This window comes from Pyxicephalus adspersus, chromosome 6 (genome assembly GCF_032062135.1).
Source record: "Pyxicephalus adspersus chromosome 6, UCB_Pads_2.0, whole genome shotgun sequence".
NCBI lineage: Eukaryota > Metazoa > Chordata > Amphibia > Anura > Pyxicephalidae > Pyxicephalus > Pyxicephalus adspersus.
This window is the reverse complement of record NC_092863.1, coordinates 103,194,777-103,213,022: the sequence shown is the minus strand read 5'-3', so window position 1 is coordinate 103,213,022 and position 18,246 is coordinate 103,194,777. Positions and strand designations below refer to the sequence as shown.

The 18,246-nt window shown below is 42.7% G+C and overlaps 1 protein-coding gene across 1 annotated transcript in view; it reads left to right on the top strand.

Annotated features, from left to right (window-relative positions):
• KIAA1328 (KIAA1328 ortholog) overlaps positions 1 to 18,246 on the top strand; it is an 87,759-nt gene that overhangs the window by 44,316 nt on the left and 25,197 nt on the right. Inside the window, 1 exon segment of the mRNA XM_072413518.1 lies at positions 2,694 to 2,783. Coding sequence (XP_072269619.1) covers positions 2,694 to 2,783 — 90 coding nt within the window.

Here is an 18,246-nt window from a genome sequence, read left to right as displayed (position 1 = left end):
GTCTGGTTACTGGCTTCAGCATTAAAAACAATCTTTATTATTAATTCTTTGTCATTTTAACTGACAATGCAAATCAATGACTTATAATTTACCTCAACACTGCAGTTTCAGCAGGATCAACAGGTATTTTCTGTTTTTGCAACCACCATTTCCAAGGAATTTAGGTTGCAGTATTTTATATTTTCTTTTTGTTTTTTTGTAAACCATTAGCCCATACCCTTCTCAGTGTTTTAACCAAAAATTTTTTTTCAGCTCGGTGAGAAAAAAGTGTAGCCAGGTGTTTGCCCCTGTATTGTGACCCAATGCTTCAGTAATGACCCAAAAACAGCTAAGTAGTTACTGAAAAGTGCCGGGTGGTGCGCCCAGCTAAAAGGGGCCGGGGAGAACACTGCCTTCTGAATATTTCTGATGAAATTCCCTTCCTTAAAAAAGAATATAAAACGCAAACTCCTTGCTATCTTTCCTGCATTCTATAGAAATGGTCCATATTAGGCGATTCGAATGTTTCATCTCATAGCCGTTTATGAATCTCGAAGCCCAGCTAATGAAGCACAGACTGTAACGGCTACGGCGGCACAAAGCTCTGTAGACTGGAGCGTGATGGATCGGTGCAGAATCTGCCCGGTGACAGCAGCTCACATTTATGTGGAGTTATCACCAAAGGGCAGGGTGAGAAGTTACCGGATAATGTGCCTACGTTCAGGAGGCGGCTTCATGTGCTGTGATAGAGAGCAATATTGTGATTGCACCGCGCTCTGACTGCCGAGTCATTTTCCTAAGTGCTACAGCTCATGTACCAACATATTCTCGGTGTGCTGAGCTTTTCTTATGAACTGGTAGACTGGTAAAAGCCTGGGAGTCCAAAGCTGGTGTACGTAAGAATAATATTGGAGATTACATGGGGTTAAGGCAACATTTATAATAAATGCAACCTATTAAAATCAAGAATGCAATAGAGGCTGCAATCCATAGCTTCAATCTGCAGCTGTCCCTTTAAGGGCAGATTCTGATAGTGGTGGGGAAGTAAGGAATGTGAGTATTCCCTGCAAGGTGGAGGATTTCCTTAAAAGATCCAGTCATCCATGAGTGGACAAACTGGCAGGGTCTCTATAAAGCCAAAGTCTAAACAAGACTCATCCATGGATTTAACTTGGTGTTCTCTCCAGCCCCTTTTAGCTGGGTGCACCACCCGGCTCTTTTCAGTAACCATCCGGCTGTTTTTGGGTGGTTACTGAAGAGTTGGGTCACAATACAGCGGCTGCTTAAAAAAAATATTCTGGGTTGAACACTGAACTGTTTGCTTGAAGTTTCAGTTTTAAGTATAACTACACAGTGACAATGAATTATGCATCCGTCTTTATCTCTGCAACCTTTGATAAATGCCAGCATGATGGGATACCTTTTACTAAAGGTCACTGCTATTTCAATTATTGTGCACCACTGTCTTTGCGTTGGCTTTGTAATCTGCTAGTCTATGAACAGGCTGCTGTTGGGCCCCCTGCAGGAGGCGCTGTTTGGAGAACAGAGACCTGCTCTTCCTACAGGGGGCGTCATTTTTTTTTCTTCAGATTACAAATACAGATTCCAGGGACCATAATCTGTGCTGCTGAAATTATAAATTTATTAAGTGTTCATTACCATGGCGCAAGATCAGAAGGGTGCATAGAGGTCTTACTAGCAAAGGTGACCGCATGATACCTTCTCTTATCCTGCAGTTTATAGCAGTTGGTTTTAAACATGGATTCTATTCAGAGCTTGAAGACTTTTAATATACCTTTGATAAATATATAACACCAGTGTGTTTTGGCATAGCTGCAATACCGAAGTAAAATCAAAGCACACCAAACCAAAAGGTGTTTGATGCCTTGGGGCCCATATACACACACATATAGTGCACACACATTCTTATGTGCTGTGTTAAAGCAGACGAAACATTTGAATGGGATACTTAACGTTCTCCAGCCATCCAAAAATTATACCTGCACTGCATTGCACGATTCGCTGAATGTGTTATTGTAGTATATGTAAATTGCAAGAATGTATATAGTAGGGGTAGCATGGTGGCTCAGGCACTCTGGCCTTTGCAGCACTAGGTCCCAGGTTCGAATCTCGGGCAGGACACTATCCGCATGGAGTTTGCAGATTCTTCCCGTGTTTGTGGGTGTTTCCTCCGGGTACACCAGTTTCCTCCCATGTTCCAAAAACATGCAGTTAGCTGATTTGGCTTCCCCCCAAAATTGACCTTAGACTGTATTAAAGACATATGACTATGGTAGGGACATTAGATTGTGAACCCCTTTGAGGGACAGCTAGTGACATGACTATGGACTTTGTACAGCTCTGCCTAGTATATAAATACTGTGTAATAATAATAAGATTGCCTCCTACAATTAATTTTCTTTAAAAACAACCAAAGCTTCAATGGGAAGGCCTGTGCCATGCCATTATGCTGTAATGGCGGGACACTTGCCCCTTGTGTGGTGTCCCTACATATGTCTGCCCCCTCTCAAGCCACTACAATGAGCTACAATGACTCTGCAGACCTTTGTAGAGACATCACTGCTTCTTCCCAGAGACCAACAGACCTGTGCAGCATTCTAGCAGAGCTCTGGGTTTCCTACGGGTTGATTTATGTTTTGCTGCACCTGCATTGTGTTTTACTCTTTAACATTTTTTGTGCTTTTTGTTTTTAGAATTCCTTCGGTCATAGAGACTAGAGAGGTTGCTATTACAACTACACCTTCACTAGGAGCTGTCCCAAAAATGAACGGTTCTCTGTGCAGGTAAGGAGTATGAAGGAGTGCTGGCTGTGGAAAATAATCAATGTATTATATATTTCCCCAGTGTCTGCATTAGCAGAATCCGCAGCAGTGTGCAGGAAAACCAACACATCTGGGGATGTCCTTCCTGGTCCCCCGCTGCTCTCATTGGTTCCTCTGCTGACCTCCATAGAATTACGGGGTGCAGCATTGACATGGAGGGATGAATTAACATGCTTACATGTAAATTCTTTCACAGTTGAAATGAGATTGGTGAATGTGAATCTTTTGTTCCCTGGGCTGGAAAGAAGATAGAACTGGACTAGCACAGGGCGAGATGGGGTACCATAAGTGTGTTTTTGCATTTTTAGCTTGATCAAATGTCAGTGAAGTTACATTTAAAATGCTCTGTGCACATATATTAGGCATTAGCTATGTTTTAGCGTAACATGCTGTTTCACCTGTACTTTCTTTCCTTTTTCCATTTAAATCCTGCTGATCGCCTGCAGCCATTTTCTGCCTATATCCGCTTGTTTTAGGCTGAACATCATTGCTCCAGTCCAGCATCCTGACAGAACGGTGAATGCTTGCTTAATGTGTGTCAGCATGGACGCATGTACATTGGGAATGGATTGTCGCCTTCTAACATGAAGCGTCTGACCAACCTTTATGATAATTGAAAACATTGGAGATTATATTAACACGTTAAAGCTTTTAAATCATGAGTTCCGAACTGCATTAACCCTAAATATCTAACACATTAATAATTACTATATCCACAGATCACAGTATGTTAGCATGGTGGTCAGTGGGAAGAATCCCAAAAAAGTTTGGAAGGGATATTGCGTCCCCCATCTTAAGACATGTAAAACAATGGGGTGGAACAGGTGTGACCTTGCATATGGGTACCAAATGTTCACTACAAGACTGGAAGTGCACAAATCTCCGATATGTATGATGTAGGATTATTACTACCCGCCAGTGCAAAGCTGTATCCACAAGTTTTCCTGTATGGGTTCAGAGGTTAGCACTCTGGCCTTTGCAGCGCTTGGTCCCAGGCTTGAATCTCGGCCAGGACATTATCTGCATGGAGTTTGCAGGCTCTCCCCGTGTCTGTTTGGGTTTCCTCTGGGTACTCCGGTTTCTTCTTGCATTTCAAAAACATGCAATGAGGTTGATTGGCTTCCCTCAAAAATGTCCTTAGATTGTATTAACATATGACCGAGATAGAGACATTAGATTGTGAACTCCTTTGAGGAAAAGTTAGTGACATGACTATGTACAGCGCTGCGTAATATGTCGGCCCTATATAAAGGCTGTGTAATAATAATTATAATGTATGTATTGCACCAGTCCAGTCCTGAAAGATCTGCACAGCACCCTTTCTCAAGTAGTGGCCTTGGCATTGGATTGCTATGCCGTAGATTGCACTTGGCTCCAGTGGGAGACAGGATGTAGCTGCAAGAAGGTGAGGATTATGTGGGGGGACAGTGTTTAGGAGATTCTCTAAGCATATTGAAAATGAATGTAAAAAAATATACTTTTCTACACCTTTAGGAGCCGCTGTTCTTCTTTATTTCTTTAGTTCCCCTGTTCTTAATACGTGTCATGTTTACTTTAGGGACATCTTGCTGTATATGCTCTGCCGGTCCATGTCTCGGGCTTCTGAGACATTCAAGGGCCCTTACTGCAGAATGAAAATCCGAATTACATCTGCTCGTCCCAAGTCTTTCAAGCCACTATTAAAAATTACCATTTCGGTTGTGTTGGTGAGCCCTGAATCGAGTCTCCCGGGGCCTTCTAAAATAAGATTCTCCTCCCCAGCTGGAATAGCTGAACATTCTCGGCGGGACGGAGGCAGCTGCTGCTGGAGAGTCATGACATGGCAGCAGTCAAGCAGAAACGCACTAGCTGCCTGTGAATTAGCTGCAGATAATTCCACATTTCACATGCTGTCAGGTTAGGGCCCAGTGTTTACCATACACTCCTATTATCCAGCAGAAAGCTGTACTGAGCTTCATGCTGCCAGCTCCCCGCTGTAACCCTTTATGTGCTCTGCAGCGCCACTTCCTGATCTGATATTTTGTCCTTGTTCATGCTGATAACATCATTATGCATTTACTATGTGGGATTCCTGACCCCGGGTCATAGCTGTGTTGTAGTTTGCACTTGTAGTTGCACCTGTAGTTGAGTGAGACTCCCCCATTTTTAGTCATAAAATGAACCTGTGACTCCGCCATGGACGTTCAGGTATTTTACAAATTCTTAACAAGCAGCAAATGAGCATTAAAGAAACCCTCCGCTGACCTCTGTATCTGCAGCCTCTGCAATAGGAATCACAGCAGGAGTAATCTCTTGAGCAGCTGTGCACACCCCTAATTCTCTCCCAGAGCTCCTGCTATGTTTTTGTTAAAAAGTAGAATGCTGGAAGATGCCGAAGTCATTGCCGGATTGTGGAGTCACTGCTGGAAGATGGATTAGGGGGGTAAGGAAATCTTGAGTTTGGAGAAAAGGAAGCTGAGCTGCTGAATTACAACTTGCGATGGGAATAGGGAGGAATGAATTGTTTAGTAAATGCTGGGAGGAGGGTGTAGGAAGAGCTGCTAAGCAGTTCAGCAACTACCAAGCACAGGTCAGTTAAGCTGCTGCATTATTGCTAAGAAGGTGCAAGAAGAGCTGAACTGCAGAGATGCGGTTGGGAGATGAATCAGTGTGAGCAAAACGGCAAAGGAGCTGCTGGTAAGGAGGGGAGCTGTTCTAACACACAGTTAGGTCCATAAATATTTGGACGGAGACAACTATTTTCTAGTTTTGGTTCAGTACATTACCACAATTAATGTTAAATGAATCAGCTCAGATGTAGTTGGAACTGCAGACTTCCAGCTTTAATTCAGTGTGTTGAACAAAAAGATTGCATAAAAATGTGAGGAACTAAAGCCTTTTTGTACACAATCACTTCATTTCAGGGGCTCAAAAGTGATTGGACAATTGACTCAAAGGCTATTTCATGGGCTGGTGTGGGCAATTCCTTTTGTTATGTCTTTATCAATTAAGCAGATAAAAGGCCTGGATTTGATGGAGGTGCTTGAATGTGGAAGGTTTTGCTGTGAACAGACAACATGCGGTTGTAGTAGCTCTCCATGCAGGTGAAACAAGCCATCCCTCAGCTCCAGAAACAGAAAAACCCATCCGAGAAATTGCTACAATATTAGGAGTGGAAAAATCTACAGTTTGGTACATCATGAGAAAGAAACAAAGCCCTGGTGAACTCAGCAACGCCAAAAGAACTGGACGTCCATGGAAGACAACAGTGGTGGATGATGGCAGAATGATTTCCATGGTGAAGAGAAACCCCTTCACAACAGCCAACCAAGTGACCAACACTCTCCAGGAAGTAGGCCTATCGATATCCAAGTCTACCATAAAGAGAAGACTGCATGAAAGTAAATACAGAGGGTGCACTGCAAGGTGCAAGGCACTCATAAGCCTCAAGATTAGAAAGGCTAGATTGGACTTGGAATGCTCAAAAACATCTAAAAAAGCCAGCACAGTTCTGGAAAAACATTCTTTGGACAGATGAAACCAAGATCAATCTTTACCAGAATGATGGCAAGAAAAAAGTATGGAGAAGGCGTGGAACAGCTCATGATCCAAAGCATAGCACATTATCTGTAAAACATGGCGGAGGCAGTGTGATGGCTTGTGCGTGCATGCCTGCCATGGCACTGGGACACTAGTGTTTATCCATCATGTGACACAGGACAGAAGCACCCGAATGAATTCTGAGGTGTTCAGAGACATACTGTGTGCTCAAATCCAGCTAAATGCAGTCACATTGATTGGGAGGCGTTTCATAATACAGATGGACAATGACCCAAAACATACAGCCAAAGCAACCCAGGAGTTTATTAAAGCAAAGAAGTGGAATATTCTTCAATGGCCAAGTCAGTCACCTGATCTGAACCCAATTGAGCATTCATTTCACTTGTTGAAGATTAAACTTCAGACAGAAAGGCCCACAAACAGCAATGAAAGCCGCTGCAGTAACGGCCTGGCAGAGCATTTAAAAGGAGAAAACCCAGCATCTGGTGATGTCCATGGACTACAGGCGGTCATTGCCAGCAAAGGGTTTTCAACCAAGTATTAGAAATTACCATTTTTTTTCCAGCTTTTTAATTTGTCCAGTTACTTTTCACCCCCTGAAATAAAGTGATTGTGTAAAAGAAAAAAAAAAAAGGGCTTTAGTTCCCCACATTTTTATGCAATCTTTTTTGTTTGTTCAATCCACTGAATTAAAGCTAAAAGTCTGCAGTTCAACTGCATCTTAGTAGTTTCATTTGAAATGAATTTTGGTAATGTACAGAATCAAAATTAGAAAAAAGTTGTCTCTGTCCAAATATTTATGGACCTAACTGTAAATAAGGATTTTAGTGGTTGAATTGCAATGCGTCCTCTCTGGATTCAGAGTTTAGGTCCGAATAGTCCAGAGTTCTGAATGCTGATAAAGAGGACGATAATATGTGTAAGCTCTGACATGAGGGGGGTTGGAGCACGGGCACTATAGCCGGCATTGGTATCCCTTGTCCTGGGCTTTCACAAAATGATGGATATATGTAGTCTTTATCCTGACCACTTTGTCCCCATATCTGCATATCCAAGTCTGCACATCACCCCCACCACCACCAATCCTTCCCTAGTGCTCCTAACCTAAACTTCTATCCTTCTTTATCCCAGTTCTCACCACTGCTCATGCACACCTCCCACCTACTCACCAACGTCACCATCACTCACCTGCAATTGCTACTCCTCCTGTCATCACTTTGCCTGCATGTCCTCCTATTGTGTGATACTTCCCCCACCATTTAGATTGTAAGCTCTTTGGGGCAGGGTCCTCTCCTCCTCCCGTGCCACTGTCTGTATCTGTCTGTCATTTGCAACCCCTATTTAATGTACAGCCCTTTGTAATATGTTGGCGCTATATAAATCCTGTTTAATAATAATAATAAATGCCAACCACCTGTTCTCACAACCTCGCTTGTACTTCATCCACCTGTTCTCCATACATCACATGCCCTCCACCCACCTGCTCTTACAACTAGGCATCCATGCCACCCACCACCTCCCACTACGTAACCTTCATGTTATCCACCTGCTTTCACCACAACGCCTGCACATTACCCACCTGCTCCGTCCATTCATTCCATTACCTACACTATTATGTTCTACATGAATTCTAATATCCATTTACCTCGTCTGTTCTGCAAACTTTAAAACCTGACTGACATTCTAACCTTTTCCCATTTTTAGTATAAAAATCAAAGTGATTGCTCCGTATCCTCTGGTGATATATCTCATCACTTCCTGAATCTCTGGCCATCAGGAAAGGAAATTAGCTAAATACCAGTGCAGCAAAAATCCAAACCTGATGAATTAGTCTAACACTTCTTCCTTCATGCAAACAAAGAAAATAATTGTAGCCAGAGTTATAATTTAATTATAGAACACAAAATGTTTGTATGTTTTCCTTTTCTTAATATCATTCATTTAAAATTCAAATTAAAACGTTTTTTTTTTTTTCCAGTCGGATTTAACATTTCCAATGCTGAAATCAGCCTCCGTTAATGCGGGGGAGGAATCCAGAGGAAGATTAGATGACCATTACAGAAAGGCAGAAATTACTAGGAAAAGCTTTGCCATTATTCAAAGCAAACATTAGCTGGGGGCAGCTTATTAAAGAATACATCCGGCTTTCTATTACAGTGCCTGTGATCGAGGGACGCTTTGTGCAATCGTACAGAGCAAAGGGTGCAATCAAAATGCCTCATAGTTGTGTGCAATCTGTAGTTATAGGGGCTCTGTGGGTACAGGACTTCAGGGCTGCCCTGCATGTCCTAATGTCACTACATAGGGTTTATAAAAAATGGGGTAAAATACAATTTATTATACAGTGCTGAACCCAGAAATTGTGTTGAGCCGGGTGGGAAGCAATTGTAGGCAGGTGGTGGGCTCTGTATTGTGACCCACATCTTCAGGAACCGTCCAAAAACAGCCCAGTGGTTACTGAAAAGCACCGTGCGGTGCACCCAGCTAAAAGGGGCCGGGGAAAACACCAATATATTCTAGGTCTGACTTCTGTTCACTCGTCTGTTCGCTCTTCTGTTGGCTCTTCACCTCTGTCGGAACCAACCTTCCTCCTAGGAAGGTTGGTTCCACCTATTTATGTTTTCTTATCAAGATTTTATGTGCCGACTTTAAGGCTTTAAGTTCGACTTTAAAGTTTTTAAACTTGACAGTAACCATTTTTATAGGATTCTGTTCAGATTATTGGTAACATAAAGAGATACAAATTTTTTTACATATAATAATATATAAAAATCTCGGTTTCTATGTATTTCACTGAGGTTACTTGTACAAGTGTGCAGTCATCAGGTGACTGTACATATTCTTTAACTTGTATCTATACAGTTAGTGATGTTGGTGGGATTGGCATCTACTTTAATATTCTGAATGTTGCTTTTTATTTTCAGAGGAGAACTAAAGTTCCACTTTTAGGGCTCCGCGATCAGGCCGGTCATTATAATAATTCCAATAATTTTTCCTACCTGCTTGACTGCTTGGAGTATTTGTCAGAAAATCTGAGCTGTGCATGTGGTTGCCAGGATATCCAACAGTCCTAGCTTCCCCTGTGCATGCCAGGAATGAACAAACTCCCGCGCAGGTCAGCCCGGCCAAAGATCGTCTCCAGGAAAAGAAGGTGGCAGCTCCCTGCAAAGGGTACAGAGTTTTGCAGGTTCTTCTTTAAGATCAGAAGCTCATTAGTGCAGGGTAGGAGTATCCTATTTTAAAGGTTCAGTGTTTACCACGTGATATGGTGTAAAGCTTTGTGCCAAACCACCCTTAGTACATCTTTTATCAACACGGACAAAGAGCCAATTTAGGATCGGCATCTGGGCGGATGAGTGAGGTGTCCTTTCTGCTCTGGTGGAAACGCTACAGAATGTTTTTTAGCAATAGACCCAAACCTTGCTCATCTACAAACATTTAACATTTTTAAATTTGTCAAGCCAAAACTTTTCCTTCTCCCAATGGCATTACCAGAAAGAAACTCTAACATGGATATATGAGGGGGTGCCGAGAAGTTCCTGGCTTTGGCCAGAAAGAAGAAAGCCAGAGTTATGAAATAACATATTTATTCAACATATTCCCCCCAGAGACTCATGCACTTGGTAAGCGTAGTCGCAGCTTTTCATCTTTGACATCAGAAATGTCCTCAAAACGTTGTCCCTCAAGGTGTTTCTTCAAATTCGGGAACAGATATTAGTCTGAAGGGGCCAGGTCAGGTGAGTAGGGGGGATGGTGGACCAATTGGAAACCCATGGTGTTCAATTTGACAGCCACAACGTTGGACGTGTGCGCAGGTGCATTGTCCTGCAAAAAAGGATTCCTTTGGTCAACTTTCCAGGGCATTTCGTCTTAATTGCCTCCTTCAGCTGGTTCAGGACGTTGGCATAATACTGTCCGGTGATACTAGAGCCCTGAGGTAGGTAGTCCACTAACAGAATACCGTCTTTGTCCCAGGAAAACAGGCGCCATTACTTTCTTGGCTGATTTCTGGGCTCGGAACTTCTTCGACCTCGGGGACCCGCTATGGCGCCATGCCTGTAACTGTTTCTTGGTTTCAGGATCATAGATGTGGAGCCAGGTTTCATCCTCAGTCACTAACCTAGCCAAAAAGTCCTGTGCAGCTTCAAAATGGGCCAAAACTGCTTTGGATGCTTCAACTCGTTCCTTCTTCTGATCACTGTTTAAACAGGAACAAGGATAGTGGTGACAACAAACCCAACACGCTCCCGTGAGATGTCAAGTATCTGGGCTATCTCTTTTGTAGTTATTCGCCGGTCCTCAGTAATCAGCTCATGGACATCGCAGGTTGGCGGGTCAGTTGAGGTTCGGGGGCGCGCACTGCGGGGCTCATCTTCAATGGTGAAATGCCCAGTCTTGAAACAAGATATCCAGGTTCTGACAGTGCTGTAGGAAGGACACTTCTCCCCCAGTGTTTGTGACATCTCAGTGTGAATGTTCTTTGCTGACTTTCCTTGGAGAAACAAAAACTTCATGACAGCCTGTAACTCCAACGACGTGAAACTTGCTTGTGCCTCTGCCATCACAGCTTCTTACTAAAAGAAAAAACAGTTTTAAGAATCGCAAAGACCTGATATTTGCACAGTTACATACTAAGATATTAGGCTGTCATATGCCCCCACACTTATTTTTCTATTTCATCTGGAAGGGGGCAAAGCCAGGAACTTCTCAGCACCCCCTCGTAAAATGGAAGGGAAGGTAGATGGGTAGGTAGGTGATTTGCTTTTTTCAGCAGCTCCCAGTTGAATTCTAACAGATCTACAGGCACTTCACTGTGCCTGCTGTAAGCCAGTAATGTTGTTTTGGGGTTGAATCTTTAGGGACAGGTTCACTTGTTCTTTGTATAACTTCAACATCTACTTCCGCTATTGGACTTGATGTGCTGTGCAGAACAGGCATTGCGCTAATCTTTGTTCCCAGCTCTAACCCAGTCTATTTTGAGCCAATGTTAAGAATCCAGGCAGGTGTAAGAGATGCAAAGTATCCCCTGTGATGTATTGCTGTCACACATCAAGCTAGAAGACTTGTATAAAAGGAAGACATTACAGCCATGCGATGTAATAAGGGAGAGCCAGCGGGGTGCTCAATTGTACTGGGTGGGGGGAGTACTGTATAAATAGCAGACATTAAGGACGGAAATGTCATTCAATAAATCACAGACTTAAAAAGCTATTTGCACTTCCAGGGAGTTTTAATGTGGCTTAAATGCAGGATGGTTCTTTAACTGTTCAAAGTCAGGTTTATGTTTTCTACTTTTGTTTCAAAGTGTCAATAACTCAGGTTTAAAATTCTCTATTGTAACAGAGAAGAAAATCTGAAATAAAATGCAGAACATATTACTAGACTGGACTTTTCTTGAACAGATTATTGCAATTCGATCCATTTATATTGGAAATTTGGAATAGTAGATTTGTCAGCCTGCAGGCTGAAAAGGCAGCGCTGTACAAAGTCCATAGTCATGTCACTAGCTGTCCTTCAAAGGAGCTCACAATCAAATGCCTACCATAGTTATGTCTAATCTAATTTATAACACAGTCTAAGGTCAATTTTGGGGGAAGCCAATCAACCTAACTGCATATATTTGTAATATGGAAGTAAACTGGAGTACTGGGAGAAAGCCCACACAAACATGGGGAGTACCTGCAAACTCCATGCAGACAGAGACCTGGCTGAGATTCAAACCTGGGACCTAGCGCTGCAAAGGCCAGAGTGCTAACCACTGAGCTACCGTGGTGCCCATATTCTTAATCACTTCTTCTCCTGTGATCTTACTTTACAAACTAATGGGGTCCCTATCAGTTGTAGGTTATGCGAGTCCGGTTGTCTTCTCTTTGAGGCTGGCAGTGCTTACATGCAGAGCAGTGACAACTAGATGGCCTTACCATGCATATCAATGACAGGAATCAGTCTTGTCTTCAGGTTTTTCCATGGGTGTAATGCTGGGCAGTTGGGGGTTTAAATGTGAATAAAAAATATCTTTTTGTTCTGCTTTATCAGTTGGTGCCCATTTAAGAGGTGTCCTTGACACAGAGCACCTCTAAAGCGGAACTAAACTCGGCCAACTTGCATATTCCTTTTCTATCGCAGAGCTCTGCTGTCTTGCTTCTCCTCTTCCTCCTACAGTCGATCTCCGGCCATCTTGACTGGCCATGCTGTTTGTTCATCCCCGCTGGGGAAGCTGCACTTTCCTTGCACTCTGCTCCAATCAATATGCAACCTGAGGAGCACCACTGATTAAAGAAGTATGCAGGGGTGGGGGACACTGCAGCAGCAGTCAAACCCCAACATGCTACTAACATAGCAGTGTTCTTCCCAGCTCCTATTAGCCGGTCACACCACCTGGTGCAAGGTTACACTGGCAAGCAAAGCTGATGCTGCGCATGCAAACCAGAAACCTGGAGCAATCAGGCAGGTAAGACACATTATTGCAGAAGCAACATTGCCCGTCCCTTTCTACAATAACAACCTACCTGATAATGGAAACTTAAAAGTGGAACGTTAAAACTAAACTTCAGGATTTATTAGTATATAAATATTTCTTAAAGTGGGGCTATCCACACCCTGCATGGATTAAATGCTTGTTGAGGAGGGGTAATCATCAAATTTGTTCTTTCGCTCCAATAGGGGGCTGACACCTCCTCTCTTCCAGCTGGATTCCAAGTTGTGGTCCCTTGGCATCCTCGCTTACAATGGAAGTCTATTGGTTCTGCTTTGTACTTGGTACCTGCATAGAACGTTAGGAGATCCAATGCATGCAAGGTAAAGACCTGAACCAAAGAAAGTGTGCCCATTCCACAGATGTGATGGATACCCTAATTAAACAATAGAAAGGCTTGACACGAAGATGTCTTCATTGTTGTAGAAAAGTGAAGATATACTTTTCACTTCAGCTGCCCATACCTGGATCCACTCATCATTTCGACATGAATGTACACAAATACACTTTACCCCCTTGTGATGAGTCTCCAAAGCAGTTCTTCTAAAGTCTCTCCTGTTATTATCACACTTCTCTGTGCATAGATGTAAAATGTCTTTCAAGCGCAACATATTTCTGGCAACATTTGCCCAGCGCTTCATCTTGCAGGGCATTAAAGTAAACTGCGTGACAAAAGAGACGTGCGGCATGACAGATTTCAGGTAATTCAGCGCTGAAGGATGGATTGTGCTGTCATCAATGTACACACGTCTGCTCAGGCTTGGCTTTTTCTCTTTTAGTCCCATTTGTTATTGTGATATATTCTGCAAGAGGCCTCGTAAAACATGTCAGCCGGCTAAAAATTGTTTTGACGCACGGCCGTGTCAGCCCGCCGCTATCCAGTGCCGCAGCTGCATGCTGCTTTGTGTTCAGCAGCCACGGAACGATTTTTCTAGTTAAAGGGAACCATCCAGAGGTTGACCATACCATACCAGACCATATTTTTTCTTTAAGCTGGGGCATTTGACGGCCCCTGTATTGTGACCCAACTTTTCAGTAACCATCCAAAAACAGCCTGGTGGCTGCTGCAAAATTGCCAGGTGGTGCGCCCGGCTAAAATGGGTCCGGGGAAGATCACTGCTATGTTAGTAGCATGTTGGAGGGTTTGACTGCTGCTGCAGTGACCCCCACCCCTGCCAACATCTTTAATCAGTAATGCCGTTCAGGTTGCATATTTATTGGAGCAGTGTGCAGGGATAGGCTAGTTATTCCCTCTGTACTCTGCTACTGTTGGCATCGCCTGCTCTCATTGCACAGCTCCGTGTGTGTCAGATTGCTGAAGATCCGCCAGGACGGATCCATGAACAACGTCGGATGAGCCCTGTAAACATGCCAGATTCTTGTCTGCTACTAACGCTGAGAGGATAATCTGATGAGAAAGAACTGGCGTGTGTGCATTGTTTTACAGGTCCTTAGAGCACACAGGGCAGCAGGAGGGGGTCTTTAGAATTTCAGGCTGTGATATGACCCCAGCCAGCATTTACTGCTGTCCCTGCTTGGTGGTTAGGGCAATGTACACATCAATGCAGCCAGGTCAGCTTGCATACTGCAGCTGCTGGAGCAAGTTATCCCAATTTTCCTTACAATGCTTTATGATGATCTAGTGTTGCTGTTAACTTTTATTGCATATCAAAAGGATATTAAAAAGAGATCAGCTTATTATAAATCAAACAAATGTGTGTTCCTTGGGACAGCTATATTTCCTCACACAGCCTTTGCTTGCACCTTGCTTGTTCCTCTTATGTCACAGCATGCATATCCTACAGGATCACCCTGATTGAAAACCATAAATCCTGTTTATTCGGCAATGATATGAAAACCCCATGGCTGTTTAGGCTGTAGGTCACGTGGGGGCCCCTTGGTAGCAGCGTAGTATTTTCTTTTTCCTTTAAACATGAGATTTTATTGTTGATATAGATTCATAAAGCGAAACCTTAATAGCTCCATTTAAACTTGGGAAGCGTGTGCAGATGGTTCGATGGAGCCTAAAAGTAATTTCCTGCTGTCTGCTTAGAAGATTTTCCTTCACTTCCTGTCCTGGGAATGCAACAAAAAAACATAATTCTGACCAAAGTAATGAAGAATTCCTATCCTAGATAAACTACCCCCTTCTCTGGATGACTTATCCTTTCTTGCTCTGGTAAGACCTGTAAAATGTAGAATTTTCCCTTTTTTGTTTTTGACAATGGTCTCCAGGAGAAATCGGCAAATTTTCCCCTCAGTGGTGCAGACTGTGACAGAATGCACAACACTTCCTACTCTGAAAGTTTTGCCTTTACGTATACTTTAAAATTAAAGCCAACAGCAGCCATTTAAGAAGCATTATCTTGATTGGATCAGCACTTTCTGATTGTTGTAGAGAACCCAACGATGAGGGGAAAGACAAAGGTTTGATGTAGGTTTTTGGCTATGTTGCAGGTTGTCATAAAGTCTTGCAAAAAAGTAAAAGGACGATATAAAAAAACTATAGGGTTTGACATAACACATCTGGCTATTGACTATCTGCTTGATATGACACCCCCTGTATAGCTGTGGGATGAGCCAAGGAGGTATGTTCATAATAGCTCATATTTAAAGCAAGAGAGATAAGGGGGACAACCAATAGCAAGGTAATGAAGTGCTGTAGAAAGGCAAGTTGTACATTTACATAGTTACATATAGTTACACAGTAAGTCAGGTTGAAAAAAAAATCTATCAAGTTCAACCCCTAGGGAAATAACCATATACCAGATATAAAACCCTATGGACATAGTTTGTCCAGAGGAAGGCAAAAAAAAAACCCCTGGTACAATTTGCTCAATTCCTTCCTGATTCCATGAGGCAATCTAATGTTCCCTGGATCAGCAGTCTCGGTTATCTTTACTTTAAACCTTTAATCCCCAGTTATATTCTGTGCTTCTAGAAATCATCTAGCTTTTTCTTTAAGCAATCTATAGAACTTGCTGAAACTACTTCCTGAGGGAGCCGAATCCACATTTTCACAGACCTTACAGTGAAGAATCCCTTCCTTATCTGGAGCTTAAACTTTTTTTCCTCCAGACACAAAGAGCGCCCCCTTGTGCTTTGTAATGATCTCAAAGTGAATAATGGGGAAAAGTTCTCTATATGGACTGTTTATATATTTATACAGGGTGATCATATCCCCCCTATACGTCTCTTCTCAAGGGAGAATAGATTCAGTTCAGCTAATCTCTCCTCATAGCTGAGCTCCTCCATTCCTTTTATTAGTTTAGTTGCCCTTCTCTGCACTCTCTCCAATTCCACAATATCCTTTTTGTGAACTGGGGCCCAAACCTGGACTGCATATTCCAGATGTGGTGTGACCAATGCTTTGTACAGGGGCAGGATTATGTCTCCATCTCTGCAGTCTATTCCTCTAAGAAAGTACTTTGCTAGCTTTAGATATTGCAGCTTGGCATTGCATGCTATTATTAAGTCTATGATCTACCAGAACCCCCAGATCCTTTTCCATTTCTGACTCCCCCAAATGTATTCCCCCTAGACAGTACGAAGTATGCATATAGCCCCCAAATGCATAACTTTACTTTTCTCAATATTAAATGTCATTTGCCACTTGGCTAATTTTTTTTTTTTTTAATCAAAACTTTAAAAAAAAATATAAAATTAAAGAACGCAACCAAGAAGCATATTATGTTGGGCTTTGAAAGCCTCCTTACCACACAAAAAACATACAGCATCCATCTGTGGAGGAAGCTCAACACCTCTATATTCAGGCCCCGGCCATGATTGCTGGAGCCTAATAACCTGCACTACAAACTGTTAAAACAAAGCCATCGATCCAGATTGTTTACTGCATTATCAAAAAATACAAAACTGCTTCTGCGGTGACACAAAGCTGCCAATATGTTAAGGTGGGCAAAGATCTCTAGGTGATTAAATGTATTTTTTAAAAGGTAGGGATTGCTTTGAGTCCCCGGATGACCTGCCAGCCACCTGGACTCGCAGCTTCCGAGTTTTAGACAGCCGCACATTTCCTTAACCTTCTAAAGGATTTTATACCCCCACCGTCGCCCACTGTACCCAGCATAGCATCATTTGCCGATGAGCTATCGCATCTCTTTCAGTCCAAGTTTAATTTCAGGCAACTTTCACTTCCAAGTGGATTTAGCTGTCTCCGAATGGACGTTTGCTTTTATCGTCTGTGAGAAGTGTCTGCTTCTTCATAAAGAAACGCTTTTAATGCAGTTGCACCGTGCCCCAGCCTAAAGATTTGTAAATAAGACCCCATTAGAAGCCCCATGACTGCGCCTACCATTGCTCCCAGCGGCCTTTTGTAATGTCCATTAACGCCTTTCCCGCACGTCGGCTCTCATTTTCCAGGACCATTTAGCCAAAGCGCGCGATTATTTAGAAAGTTAATTCATGCATGCGAAAATGTAGCTTAAGTAATGCGAAGGGTCGAAGGTAAAGCTCCAAGGAGACCGCAGTCCTTTCTGTTGTTTAATGATCAGCCATAATTAACTTGCAAATTTGAAATAATTAGAACAAATTAAAGGTATTTAACTTCCCATCCCTGAAGAAAAATTCAAATTGCACCAAATTCTGCTCTAAATTATTCACAACGTGGAGGTGTTTGCAGCGATGCCGGGTGTGTGTTTTATGGCTGTTTTGAATAATAGGAGCAATCTGTGTGCTTTTTTTTTCCTCCCCCTTTTTTTTTACCTTTTCAGCAATGTCTGCTTTCTTCAGATAGTGACTAGTTGATGGTGCACGGGTAGGCGCATATAAAGAACAAGGGGATATTTCCAAAAAATGCATTTATTTTTTTAGTTCACTTTCTGAGAAGAGTTATTAATATTAATATTAATTAACAGTTTTTATATAGCGCCAACATATTACACTGTGCGGTACATTAATTATGGGTTGCAAATGACAGACAGATACAGACAGTGACACAGAAAGCGGAGAGGACCCTGACCTGAGGAGCTTACAATCTAGGAGGTGGGGAAAGTATCATACAATAGGAGGGGGGATATGGAATGGGGGGAAGTAGAGAGTTTAAGTGACTAAAGAAGACGGGTAGGTGAGGGTGAAGCGTTGGGTTTTCGGGGCTCTTTTAAATGAGCAGAAAGTAGGAGCAAGCCAAATTGAATGAGGAGACCATTCCAGAGTCGGAGCAGCTTTAGAAAAGTCTTGAAGCCGTGCATGTGATGAGGTTATGAGTGAGGAAGTCATTAGTAGGTCATAGGAGGAGCGAAGAGAGCGGTTAGGGGGTATTTTTTAATCAGGTCAGAAATGTAGGTGGGACAAGAACTGTGGAGGGATTTGAAGGCAAAGCACAGGAGCTTGAATTTAAGGTGAAATGGAAGCCAATGAAGAGAACTACAAAGAGTGGCAGCAGAAGAGGAG